Below are 12,850 nucleotides of genomic sequence, written 5' to 3' on the forward strand. Positions count from 1 at the left end.
CCTGGTGACGTAGGAAACCTTATTTAATTTGATGCATTAATACAAGTGAAAGCCCGTTTCCCAGAAGAAGGGAAGTTAAGACATCTGTTTAAAAGAATACAGTTGCTAAAGAAAAATGGCTTACTAGAAGAATCCCAGAGCACTGCTGGGAAGGCTGATCTAAGAGCATTTGCTGGGATCTGACGGCGGCTCTCATCAGTGGGGCTGACTCCAGTTTAATTTCCGTGAGGTTGTTTTATGTCCCTGGGCTTTCCACCACCGCCGGGAGCTGGCACTCCCCTTCAGGCTGAGCCCTGATTGCAGACACGGCCTGGGGCTGATCCTTCATGAAGCATTGCTTCTTTCTGTGCAGAGAAGCTGCCCCAAAGGCTTTGTGCCCCTGGACATGGGTGGTGTCTGCTTTGCTCTCCCCTAGCCGGCCAATGTGCTGGTGAGAGCAGCTTGGGGATGTCTCCGGGTTGCCTCGCCTGGATTCCTGGAAAATCTGATTGCTTTGGCCCCTGTGGAAATGGGACCAAGTCAGAATGGTGGGGTTTAGCCATAAAGTAGATGTTCCATTGCCTAGTGCCAAACTGCTGATTCTGATCTCCTTCAGATTCATCACTTGCTGATGGCTGCTGGTCAGCCTTTGCCATATGAGTTAGAATCTCAGGATCACTGTGGTTGGAAAAGCCCTCTGAGGTCATTGACTCCAGCTGTTCCTCCAGCACTGCCGGGGCAACACTGGCCCATGTCCCCAAGTGCCACGTCCGCATGGCTTTTAAATCCTGCAGGGATGAGGATTCACCACTGCCCTGGGCAGCTGTGCCAGGGCTGGACAGCCCTTTTAGGGAAGGATTTTTCCCTAATACCCAACCCAAACTTCTCTTGGCACAAGTCGAGGTCATTTCCTACTGCCTAACTTTGGACTTAATTCCTGTGTCTGACACGTGCTCCTTGAACCCAAAGCATTCCTTTCCAGGAGTGCAATGGGAAGGCTGCAGTGGGGAGGTCTTTGGTGTAAAGATGGCTTAACCATCATCATCATCCTCTGCTCCCTTCCCTGTTGTTTCCACCAGTGACTGAGAAGGTTTACGAGAGCGAATCCTGCACGGACAGCGAGGATGAATTCCCCAAGCCCAAGGCACCAGCTCCACAAAAACAACCCATGCTGCCCACCAAGAGGGAACCAAAGGAGGAAAAGAAGAACCCAAAGAAAGGGGCAGCTCCTGCCAGCAGAGCCAACAAGCAGGTCTCCATCATGGGCTTTTGCCAGAAGAAATGAACTGGGTCTGTCTCCTCTTGGCAGCTTGGGAGCGTTGCTCCCTTTTTCGTGTGGCTCTCTGCAAGCTGCTGCTGCTTGTGGGGCCAACATGCAACCCCTGGTTATGCAAGGTGCCCTGCTTACTGTGTAAGGAAGCCCTCTGGACTAGATTTTGTATCAGAGAAAAGTCTTTATTTGTTACTGCAATCATTTCAGTCATCTTCACCAAGCAGTGTGGGAACTGCCAGCTAGAGGCAACATCCAGAGGAACTCTTGAAAGGCTGTTGAACCTGTTCACATGAAATTTGTATTTTTTTAATCACCCCTTTGGTGCTAAGTTAGGAGGGGAGTTGTGGTGTTTTCCTCTTCTCTTTGTACACCCCCAGCTCTTCAGATTGGTCCAGATGTTCACGTTGGGTGGCAGCAGCAATGTAGCAGGTCAGACACAAAAATTGAACATCTGCTTTGGCTTTAACTGAATGAAGTGTTCTTCATTTTCCCCCTAAGACTGGTAAATAGTTTTTGCTCTGCCTTTCATAATCTTTTTTTGGACAAAGCAGTGCATATAAAATTCTCTTACTCTCTTCTTCCTTGAACTTGTATCCTCTGTAACTTGCTCAGATGCCTAATTATAGACTGGGACACTGTTGGTGTTCTGTCTTTACAAAAACATCCTTGAGGCTTCCCACCCAATTGGCTCCGGAGTCCTTGGGGGAAGGCTTTGCTGTTATTGGGAAAGAGCTGGATCTTTAGCCTTGGAGGCCAGTGAGTCAGAGGGAAGGGTGATGAGAGGGCACTGCTGATAACACCAGGCAGGTACCAGGGAGCAGCACAGCTGCATCACAGGGTTTGGAAGTTTGGGGTTGCCTGAAGGGTTTTTTTACAGGCATGAACCAGATAAGAGAAGAGATTTTCCTTGGACATCTCGTCACCTGCCTGCTGAAGGAAGAGTGCCACGGCACATGGTCCTGAGGAACCTGTTGTGGGAGAGGAATAAAGCACAGCAATCCTGTTAACCACAGAGGAGCTCTTGGTCTGGGCCTCCTGCTTGGCTGGTGCTGAGGCTGACAGACAGATGGGAAACATTTTCCAGAGGGGTGATGCTGAGCCCTCCTGAAGCTTGGGCTGGTGGAGAGGAGCTGCTGCACCCCAGCAAAACCCGTGCTGTGGCCTGGCAAGAGAATGATCAGCCTTATTCTGGTTTAATGAAAAAGTTTAACTGTGGAGAGCAAAACCCGCCCTGCTGTAGGGGTTCTGTTGTTTTTGGTAGAGTTGAGGGGGTATTTTTAAAGTCAATGAGAACAAATCCCATTGAACAGAGTTTTGGTTTGTTTTGGTTTTGTTTTTTTTTTTTTTTTAATTTGTCCTTATTCATTAAATAATATGTCAAATTCTGATTTCCAAGGGTGGTTGTGGTATTTGACCGTGGAAGTCAAAGACATTTGCTGGTGAAGTGGGTAAAGATTTCTTCCATCAAAACCAGGGCTGGAAGCTTTCAGCGGAGTGTTTTAGATCTGAAACCTTGAAATGGCAGGATTTGTATTGGATTGGAGCCCTGGAGTGTCTTTGCTGTGGCAGCAGGGGGACAGGCTGGGGTGTCCTGGTGCCCCTGCCCCTCACCTCTGCCGTGGTCTCGCTGGAGCTCCGGCTCCACCCCGACTCCTGCCCCCAGATGGACGTCACACGGCACTTCCTCCGGAAAATGACCTAACGTCTGCAGGAGCAGGACCCAGCAGAGCTTCACACTTGCAGAAGTCATGATCTCATACTCCCCAGTCCACAGGCTGCCAGCCCCTGGGGGGCTCCAGGTCCCTGGACGCTGCCTTGGCCGAGGCTGGAGTGTCCCCAGGCAATGCCTGGGAGCAAGGAGTTGGGGCTGGAGAGAGGGAGAAGGCTCCCTTGTGGGCAGGGGTCACTCCTCTGGCACCCAGGGGCTGGAGGGGCACAGAATGTCCAGGAGCCAGGCTTTTGGAACATGGAGCACATCTCCCACCTTGGGATGTGCTACTGGTGGAGCTCAGGGTCCCATGGCTCCTCCTGGAGATGAAGAGGTCTTTATACCCATGTATGGGTTATTCACAGCTGGAAATCCAATCCCAGGGGGATCTGCTCTCCTCTTCCCCCTGCATCTCCCTTCCCACCACATTTACACCCTCGGGAGAGCCTCAGAAGAAGCAGTGGCAGGGGTTCATCCAAGGAAGTGCAGTTTATGGTGTTTGCTCCCTAACAGCCTTATTTCAGGCAGAGGAATTGTCATCCTTCTTTCCCAGGTGCATCGAGGAGTTTCCCTGTCAGACGCTCTGGGCTGGAACCATTGCTGCACTGGGCTCTCCTTGGACAAGGTGCTTCCAAGCCAGCTGATTTATAACCCTCCTTCCACAGGGCAGGGCCTGCAGAAACAGCCCTTCCTGTCCAGGCATCAGGCAGTGTAGAGATGAGAGCCGAGGGATCCTAGGAGGCTCCCTGGGCAGGGCAGGGCAGGGCAGGAGGGTGTCCTGGCAGCCTGCTGGGAATTGCTGTGCTCTCCCACAGGCCGTGCCAGCCCGGCCGCAGACAGGGGAGCAGGGAACAGCAGGGCCTTATAAGGAAGCAAAATCCCTCAAGACAATCCCACAATCCCTGACAAGACAGCGGGACCTGCCAGGGCCGTGCCTCAGCGCTGGCACCGCGGAACCAGCGAGCCCACGGTGGCGGGAGAGCCCCCAGCGAGTGCTGTGCCCAGTGCCCACCCTGTCACCAGCCCAGAGCACTGAGTGCCACACCAGGAGTTCCTTGGACACCTCCAGGATGGGCTCTCCAAACCTCCCTGGGCAGTTCCAATTCCTGCTGGTGCCCAGCCTGAGGCCGTTCCATCTTTCCCCGGCTGTCCCCTCCTGGTAGGGACTTGTGCAGAGCCACAAGGTCCCCCCTGAGCTCCTTTTCTCCAGCTGAGCCCCATCCCAGCTCCGTTCCCTGCTCTGGACACGCTCCAGCCCCTCCAGGGCTCTCCTGTCAGGAGGGGCCCAGAGCTGCCCCCAGCACTGGAGGTGCCCCAGCACAGCCCAGGGCCATTGGCCCCTTGCTCACCTGGGCTCACCTGGGTTCGTGTCCAGCCATTGGCACCCCAGGCCCTTTTCCAGCATTCCAGCCCCTCTGCCCCGGCCTGGAGCGCTGCCTGGTCCTCCCTGTGTGGGAATGTGGTGCAGAGAGGTGTGGCTGCTCCTGCCCAGGTGAGCCAGGGCGGAGCACAGGGGCACGGCTGCTGCCAGAGCCAGCCCAGGGAGCTCCCCGGGACCTTGGCCTGGGAGAAGGGAGCAGAGCTGCAAAACCAAAGGTGGAAAAGCATCCATGGGATTTTGGAGATGGCTTTTCCACATCCTCCCTCCCGCAGTGGGTACCACATCCTTTCCACTCCTGTGCTGGGCATCCCATCTCCTCACCAGGGCTGTGATGCTGGGGAAGATCAGCCATCCCGCCTGGCTGCTAAGCATCCCCCAGGAGCCGAGCATCCCACCTCGGGGCCGGGCATCCCCCTGGATGTGTGCACCTCCTTCCCACCTGGCTGCTGCTGAGCATCCTCTCTCGGGGCGCGGAGCCCCGCAGCCTGGTGCCATCCCTCATGCCACAGTGGCCACATGCCCGGGTGGCTGTCGCGGGCCGTCCCCGCGGCCGGCAGCATCCCCGGAGCCGCCCGGCACGTCCCGGCGTTGTTTACTGCCGCCGTCCCGCCGCGGCGCTTCACCCCAGCGCTTCCTGGGCTGGTGTCCGAAAATAGATATTTTTAACCTTTTAAAAATAGAAAGTCTCGCAGAACAGCAGCTCCTGTTTTTCCATTCCCTTCTCGTTTCTTCTCAGGGCGACGGAGCCCGAGCCGGCCGCGCCGGGGGTGGCGGGGAGGCGGCCCCGTAAACAGGCTCCCGCGAAAGGGGCACCGGGGACAGCACACGTGTGCCTGGAGCACGAAAAGAAAGGTAAGAGAGAGAGGGAGAGGAAAAAAAAAGCGACTAGAAAGGCCGGCCACTTTTCACACGGAGCCTTATTTGGTATTTTCATGAAAAGTTATATCTTCACACTGTAAAAAACGCCACTTATTACTCATGCTTTACTAGGTAAGTGTATTTTCCTTGGCAGCAGGCGCTCTGGGGTTTTTTTCTCACTTCACTACTCCCGTACAAGCTGTTTCGAAGGTTTCATTAGTTTCTCCATCGGGGCTGGCGCTGCTGCCGCTGTCTGAGGGCCGGGCTGTTAAACGCAGACACAGCCGCTGTTTGTTCGGCACCTCGGGGGCTGTAAAACCCCGGCGCGGGGCCCGCAGCGCCCTCTCAGCCCGCGCTGCCTGCCCGTGTGTCCCTCCGTGCCGCCCTGGGGACATCGCTGTCCCCTGTCACAGAGCACGGGTGCCACGCCAGCCCCTGGCCGCTACAGGTGCGTGGATGTCGCCCCGACCCCATGAAACGCATCCGTGTCACCCTTTCTTCATGACCTCCGTGCACAGGGGGATGCCACCCTCTCCCTGTTGTCACTGCGGTGTCACACTGTCCCCACACGTGTGGGTGTCACCAGTCCCCGTGCGCTGCCTCTGCGTGGCCATCAGCCAGCCCCTGGGCCATCCCACCACTGTGGGCAGCCACCGCCTCGTCCTCGGGGTCACTCCCAAGGCCATCACCCTGTCCCCAAGGCCGTGACATGCCCGTGGGTGTCGCCGTGTCCCTGCACACACACGGATGTCACTTTGTCCCCAGGGCTGTGACATGCCCGTGGGTGTCGCCGTGTCCCTGCACACACGCGGATGTCACTTTGTCCCCAGGGCTGTGACATGCCCGTGGGTGTCCCCATGTCCCCATGTCCCTGCACACACGCGGATGTCACTTTGTCCCCAGGGCTGTGACATGCCCGTGGGTGTCACCGTGTCCCTGCACACACGCGGATGTCACTTTGTCCCCAGGGCTGTGGCATGCCCGTGGGTGTCACCGTGTCCCGGTGTCCCTGCACACATGCGGATGTCACTTTGTCCCCAGGGCTGTGGCATGCCCGTGGGTGTCGCCGTGTCCCCGCAGAGGCCCGGAGCGTCCCCCGCAGCCCCCTGGTTCCCCGCTGGGGACAGCGGGCGGTGTCGCAGCCCCGTGCCCGCGCTGCCGCCCCCGGGCCGCCTGGCCGCGCTTCCCAGCCGCTCTAAAAGCCAGCTTTGTGTTTCACAGCCAGGCCCTCGCTTGGCACACGATTTTAATTAGAGTCTGGTTACACGGCTCGGCAGATGTGGAATGTATTTCTTAGCCCAGGTGGAATAAATCTATTGCCATAAAAACCAACCCCCCCCGTTATTAAACTCTCCCTTCTAAATAGCCCAGTATTGAGATGCACAGCCCCCCGGCCCCCCCCGCCCACTCCCCCTCAATGCAAACCCTTTTCTAAGTGCTTAATGAGCTTTAATTTTATTATATTCCCTGCCTGCATGGAACCGGCTTCTGGTGCTGGCGCGGGCTCCCGGCCCCTCTGCCCGGGGTGCAAGGGCTGGTCAGGGGGGCTTGGGGTGCCCACGGGGGGCTGCTCGGGCTGGGGACACCCATCCTGTCGTGCCCGGGGACAGGGGACAGCTCCCCGCAGCTTGGAGATGTCTGTTAATGTGGCTGCTGGGGGAATGCAGGCTGTGATGTCCCGGTCACCGCAGGGACAGCCCTGCCCTCGGCGGGTCCCTTGTGGTGCCTGGGGTGTCCCCGGGGATGGGCAGGGGGTGTGGGGCAGTGCCAGGGCCCAGGTGACAGGGGCTGTGTGCCCAGGATGTCCCCGGGGATGTCACACGGTGTGGGGCAGTGCCAGGCCCCAGGTAACAGGGGCTGTGTGCCCGGGATGTCCCCGGGGATGTCAGAGGGTGTGGGGCAGTGCCAGGGCCCAGGTGACAGGGGCTGTGTGCCCGGGATGTCCCTGGGGATGTCACACGGTGTGGGGCAGTGCCAGAGCCCAGGTGACAGGGGTTGTGTGGCTCCATCAGTCTGAGCAGTGCCATGGCCAGGGATGGCAATTTCAAAACTCCCTAGAGGGGGAAAACCCAGCCAGGAAGCAGCACCTGCTTCCCAAGAGCCCATTGCTCCCAGCAGGGACCAGGGCTGCAAAGGGGAGCAAACTCTGCCCTGCTGCCATCAAAGTGAGGACCAGAGCCCAGGGCAAAGCTTTGTCACCCACCTCAACGCTCTGCTGAGCCTCTCAAAAAGCTCCAGGATGTCTAAAAACTGAAACAAACAAGGAGAGGGGCAAAAGAGGAGGACATGGGAGAGGAGCATGCACGGAATCCATCCCACAGGATCACTGGGATGTCATTTCCCACAAGTCTTCCACAGGCATCCCCCACTGCATCCTCCCTAACCACGGTGTTTGAAGGACAAAATCCCAGGACTTGTGCCTCCAGGAGGTTCCTCCTCCCTCCCCATACCTCAGGGAAAGGGAATAAAGCCGCAGGCCCTGCGAGGAGCAGAGCCTGAGCCCTCCCCACAGTTCCCAGCTGGGAGACTTGGCTGTGGGCTCCCCCAGGACTGTTCCCCCAGCTGGCCTCTCCTCTGGCTGGGAATGTGCAGCCACTCGAGTGCCAGGGAGCTGTGGATGACGTTATCCCCCTCCCCAGGGCAGGTGTGGGGAGCACGGCTGCTCCCTGGGGGTGCAGAGCTCCAGGGCCATGAGGGGCCAGCCCCACCCCGAACAGGGACCCCAGGCTGGGGGAGAGCAGCACCCCAAGCTTGTCCTGGAGCCCCGAGCAGGGATCAGGCTGCTCTGCTGCTGCAGTCTCCAGAGGAAAGAGCTGGGAGCCAGAGCTGAGCTGGGGAAAACCCAGCTTCTGTGATCTCACAGAGGAAATGACCAACTAGAAAGGGTTAAATTGCCATTTCAAAGGCAAAACCTTCCTCAAAATCCTTTTGGGTGAATCAGGGTTAACCCTGGCCTTGCCCTTTTTGGGGAACAGGGTCAGCTTGGGCCAGCATTTGGTGAGGCTGATCCACAAATCCCACGCCAGTCCGGTGACCTCTTGCTTATTAGCAGGTCAACACAACCTGGAGAGTTTGCCCTGGGAATTTTGGGTGTCCCTCACAGGCTGGGGGCTGCTTAGATGAAGGGCCAAATTATATTCATCTCTAATCAAGCTTTTTGTTCTTGTTGGTGAATCACACTCGGCTCCAAAGGCCAGTAATCCATCCTGGAAGGCAGCACAGCCCTCTGCAGTTTTCCCTGGCCCAGGGGGTGATGGCTCAGTGATGCAGCCATGGGCAAGCACTGAAAGCCTCCAGTCCCTGTGGAACTGGCCCTTCCTGAGCTCCAGGGAAGCCGTGGGGGGAAGGACCACGTGCAGCTCCCCTCTGTGCATGCCCAGGCTGCCCCTCTGCCCCGGGGAGGAGCAGGAGCCCACGCTGGTGTCTGTGGAACCTCTCAGCACGTGCTAAAAGCACCCTGGAAGGGGAGCAGTATTTCCACTCATTTTTCAGGGCCCATCTTCCTGCCACAGAGCAGGAGCCGGAAGCCTGTCGGGGTTTGGAGGAGCCCCCTGGGTCCCTCTGCAGGGTCCCCCCTGCCAAATCCAGCCCCCAGTGAGCACAGCTCCCCTTTCCCGGGTTTTCCTGGGAAAACTGCACCCTCCAGCACTCAGCACCAAGCTAAAAACAGATGTATGTACAGGTGGGGTTAAAAAAAATTAAACCCCTAATTTTTGGCTATTTGGATGCACACTGACATTGCAGGTGGTGCCGGGGGAACACTTGCCTACATTTCCCATCTAGCCAGTTTTCTTGGGGACCTATTTGTCCACCCCTTTTTGGACCTGTGAGTTTAATACCTGGTGTTTCCCCTTGCCTGGAGGCTGGAGGCTGGATTGCTGAGGTTATCCTGGGGTTTAGCCCTGGGTGTGTGTCTGTTGGGGGGTCTGGTGCCACGGGGCTGGGGAAGCTGCCAGTCCTCACCACTCAGCCCCCAAAGCTGGAAGAGGAGCCAAGAGATGTGGCCAAGCTCTTTTTCCCTGCCCCTTGTCCCTGTATGTAATGGTCCATCAGGATTATTTGCACTGCCCGTGCAGCTGGGAGGCAAAAAGAGGTGCCTGGGCCAAGCAGCCCTCCTTACTTCATTTTCAACTGTTTGCAAAGCCCCTGATCAGACGACCCAGATGGTGCTAAATGGCCATGAAGGACCATTAGACAGTGGGTCATTGTCGTGCTCCTTGAGTTAGATAATTGTGATGGGCCTGAACTAATGAATTTCTACCCAAAAAAGTAGCACTGAATCATGGTCCTTTGGCAACGCTGGTGAGAAGGAGTTGTAATCGAGTTTTGGGTTTATCCAGCCTGCACAAACAGGGATCTATCTCTGCAGGAGCCACACACTTCCATGGCCATAAAACAGGGGAGCAGGAAAAGCCAGGCAGAGGCTCAGTCAGGGTGGATCTCCCTCATCCTGCGGGGCAGGAGAGCCCTGGGACACTCCAGCAGCTCCTTTGTGCCCTGGGCCTGTCCTGCCTCCCCTCTGGAATGCCCAGATTTGGGAATGGGCCCAGGCCAGGCATCCTGCAGGAGGAGAGGCCTCTGGGGCTGCGCTCGTGCCATGCCAGCCGCGTTTCCTCCATCCCTCCTTTGGCTCCAGCTGCCACCTCCGAGGACTTCCCTGCTTTTCTCATCACCCCCTTCTCAGCACCAACCTTCCAGGAAGCCAGGGGCCTTTTCCAGTGTCCTGGCTTGCTGGCAAAGCTTCTCTCTGCAGGGATTTCTTCTTTGTTCCCTCGTCCTGGGGGTGTCGAGCTTTGACAGAGCTGGAGACAGGGAAATGTGATCCCGTTTCCCCAGCAGAGCTTGGACACCCTGCCAGATTAGGTACATCCTGAGCTGCTCCTGCATCCAAAAAGGTGAAGGAACAGGAGAAAAGAGTGATTACAGACACATTTCTATGTGAGAAGAGACAGGAAATGTTAGGACTGTTTAGTCTGGAGGGGAGGCAGGTCTGTGGTGGCACGAGAACAGCCTGTGAGCCCTGCAGCACTGACAATCCTCTGGTTTCTCCATTTCTCGTCCCAAAAAAAGAAAAGGATGTGCAGAGGAGAGTGGATTCAGGGGAAACGTTCGCCCAGTGGGTCTCTGTGGAGAGATTTTAAGGGAAATCCTATCCTTTTGGGGAGAAATCCCTCCCTTTGACTGGGGGAAGGTGATACAAGAGCACACATCCCGTTCATTGGGAGATGCCTAAAAATGCAAACCACCTCCAGAGCTGTGGGCTTCCCACAGGACATTGGGGAAAGCACCAGCCCCTCTTTGGTGTGGATTTCCCCTGGTGGTGCAGTGCCTGTTCCTGTGGGCAGCAGGACTCCAGCAGGCCCCACCAGGAGGGAGGCAGTGGCTTCCCCTCAGGGAAGGGGAAATATGAAGGTGAAAGTGAATGTTTTTCATGCCTGAAAGCCCCATGCAGTGGAGAACAGCAGGGCCAAGGAAGTGAGTGTAGCTGGCAATTATATAGACATATAGTTTGGAGGAGTGTTTTGACTAACCTGATAATGCAGCATGAAATAGCACGGCTCTGATGTAAAGAAGCCCTGGGACCCCAGAGGCAGAGCCAAGATTTTCAGTGGTGACTGCCATCCCTCCCAGAGCCCACAGCCACGGGGTCATTCTGGCTGGGTGGGACCCCAATGGGAGGCCCCTGGTCCAACCCCTGTCTCCAGGCAGGGATAACTCTGAAGTTACATCAGGTTGTTCAGGACTGTGTCCAGGATAAGGCTGGTTTCTCCAAGCATGGGATGCCCCTCCTTTCCTCCCTTGGTCCCAGTTCCAGCATTTCTGAAGGGGAGAATGCTTTTGGCATATCTTCCAGCCGAGCCAGGTCCATCCTGCCTGGTGCTGGGGACCCAAACAGGACCCAGGGCCCAAAGCTCTCTGCAGAGACCGAGGGTGTCTCAGCACAGGGGAGATCTGGGGCGCTCAGGGACACAGAGGGTGGCAGGAGGGCTGGCAGGACACGCAGCTCCCAGACAAGGGCCAGCAGGAGCTCCGAGTCCTGCAGGACCCGCAGCAGCGCAGCCCGACCCGCTGGCTGCCGCTCCTGTCAGGGAATTGCAGAGCGTGGAAAGGTCTTTTCCAGCCCAAACAATTCCAGGCTTCCGTGGCCACTCTGCAGCCGCAGCCACAGCCGCAGATGTGCGCACGGTGGGAGGCGGCAGTGCCGGGGCACGGTGTCGCTGTGTCCCCGCATCCACCCCGTCCAGCCTGCGCACGGACGGACGCACGGACGGACGCACGGACACGGACGCACGGAGAGCGCGGCGCTGGCTTCTGCCCCGGGGCTGCTGATCCGATTAAAAGGGTTAATCCCAGCGGTGCCCGGCTCGCAGGGGAGGGCAGGCTCCTGGCGAGGCTGGGCATCGCTGGGATCACCGACACCGCCGCGGGGAGCGCTCAGGGAATGCTCGCTGCGTTCCCGCAGCTCCATCCCGCCCACAGCCTGGCCCTGTCGCTGTCGCAGCCCCGTGTCCCCAGCAGTGCTGGCTCCCAGCCCTGGGGAAATGGAGCTCCCTGGCCCCGCTGAGCCGAGGGGAGCCGGTGTCTGTCCCCTGCCATGCCCCCCTGCTCTGGGACAGGCCAGCAGAGCTGGGGGTGCCAGGGGAGCGTGGAAGGGCCACATCCCACAAAGGGCATTTTTGGAGTGAGGCAAAATGTGGTGAGGCAGCTCTGTGGTCACCTCAGAACCTGGGGCTCTCTAGAGGTGCAATGTGCCACATGCTGGGCAGGGACTGCTCAGGGAGGGAGGGGTGCCAGGGACCACATCCACGGACTCACAGAGTTGTGATTGAATTGTTCACACTGGGGAAGCCCCTGGTACCTTCCAGTCCAGCCTTTCCCCCAGCCCTGCCCAGGCCACCACCACTGCCCCACGTCCCCAAGTGCCACATGCACACAGCTTTCAGTCCCTGCAGGGATGGGGACTCACTGCTGCCCTGGACAGCCCTTTTGGGGAGGGAGTTTTCACAATCTCCAACCTGAACCTCCTCTGATGCAACCTGAGGGCATTTCCTCTTGTGCTGTCACTGTTCCCTAGGAGAAGAGGCCGAGCCCATGCAGGTTCCTGTGCTGCTGCCCACCAAAGGTCTCTCCTGGCCACCCAGGAGCATCCAGCAGCACCCCAACCCCCTGGGCATGGCAGAGGAGCTCTGTGTGTGGGCACACTCAGCTGGGTGTGCCCAGGAGGTCTGTCTGTGCCTGGGCTCAGGGTCCATGGCCCCAGGACAGCCTGTGTGGGCTCAGCACACCGTGGACACCTGCAGGAGCCTCACCTGGCCCAGGCAGAGCAGAATTCGTGCTGCTTCTGTCCCAGCCTTCCCCTGACCCCACCACTCCAAACGCCTCCACTGCTGGTAAATGAGCACAAATTGGCCCCAGGCTCAGCTCCAGTTAGATCACACCAGGGCCATTAGGCTAATCAGGCTGCCGAGTGAGGGGTCAGAGCTCTGGCAGCATCCTCCCTCCCTCCCTGCACATAGCTCCAGCCAGGCAGGCAGCCCTGGGGCAAGGAGGTGGCTCGGCCCCTGTCCCTTCACCTCCCACCACGGGGAGCCCCCGTCATGCTCAAAGCCTCCCAGGGGCTCTCTCCTGGATAAACCTGGGCAGCTCAGCC

At 58.0% G+C, this 12,850-nt stretch overlaps 1 protein-coding gene and 1 long non-coding RNA gene across 3 annotated transcripts in view; one reads left to right on the forward strand and one right to left on the reverse strand.

The window, feature by feature from the left end:
- LOC129117577 (uncharacterized) overlaps nucleotides 1-12,850 on the reverse strand; it is a 444,593-nt gene that overhangs the window by 295,124 nt on the left and 136,619 nt on the right. The gene's annotated exons all lie outside the window — the stretch shown is intronic.
- The window catches only part of POLD3 (DNA polymerase delta 3, accessory subunit), a 40,714-nt gene that overhangs the window by 21,656 nt on the left and 6,208 nt on the right, over nucleotides 1-12,850 (forward strand). The window contains exon 12 of one of the 2 annotated variants that reach the window (XM_077174634.1): nucleotides 5,078-5,193. In XM_077174634.1, coding sequence (XP_077030749.1) covers nucleotides 5,078-5,193 — 116 coding nt within the window. Of the gene's footprint in view, nucleotides 1-1,058; nucleotides 1,831-5,077; nucleotides 5,194-12,850 lie in introns of those variants that run through there. The other variant, XM_054655073.2, reaches the window with a different exon arrangement.

Source organism: Agelaius phoeniceus, chromosome 2 (genome assembly GCF_051311805.1).
Source record: "Agelaius phoeniceus isolate bAgePho1 chromosome 2, bAgePho1.hap1, whole genome shotgun sequence".
NCBI classification, from domain to species: domain Eukaryota; kingdom Metazoa; phylum Chordata; class Aves; order Passeriformes; family Icteridae; genus Agelaius; species Agelaius phoeniceus.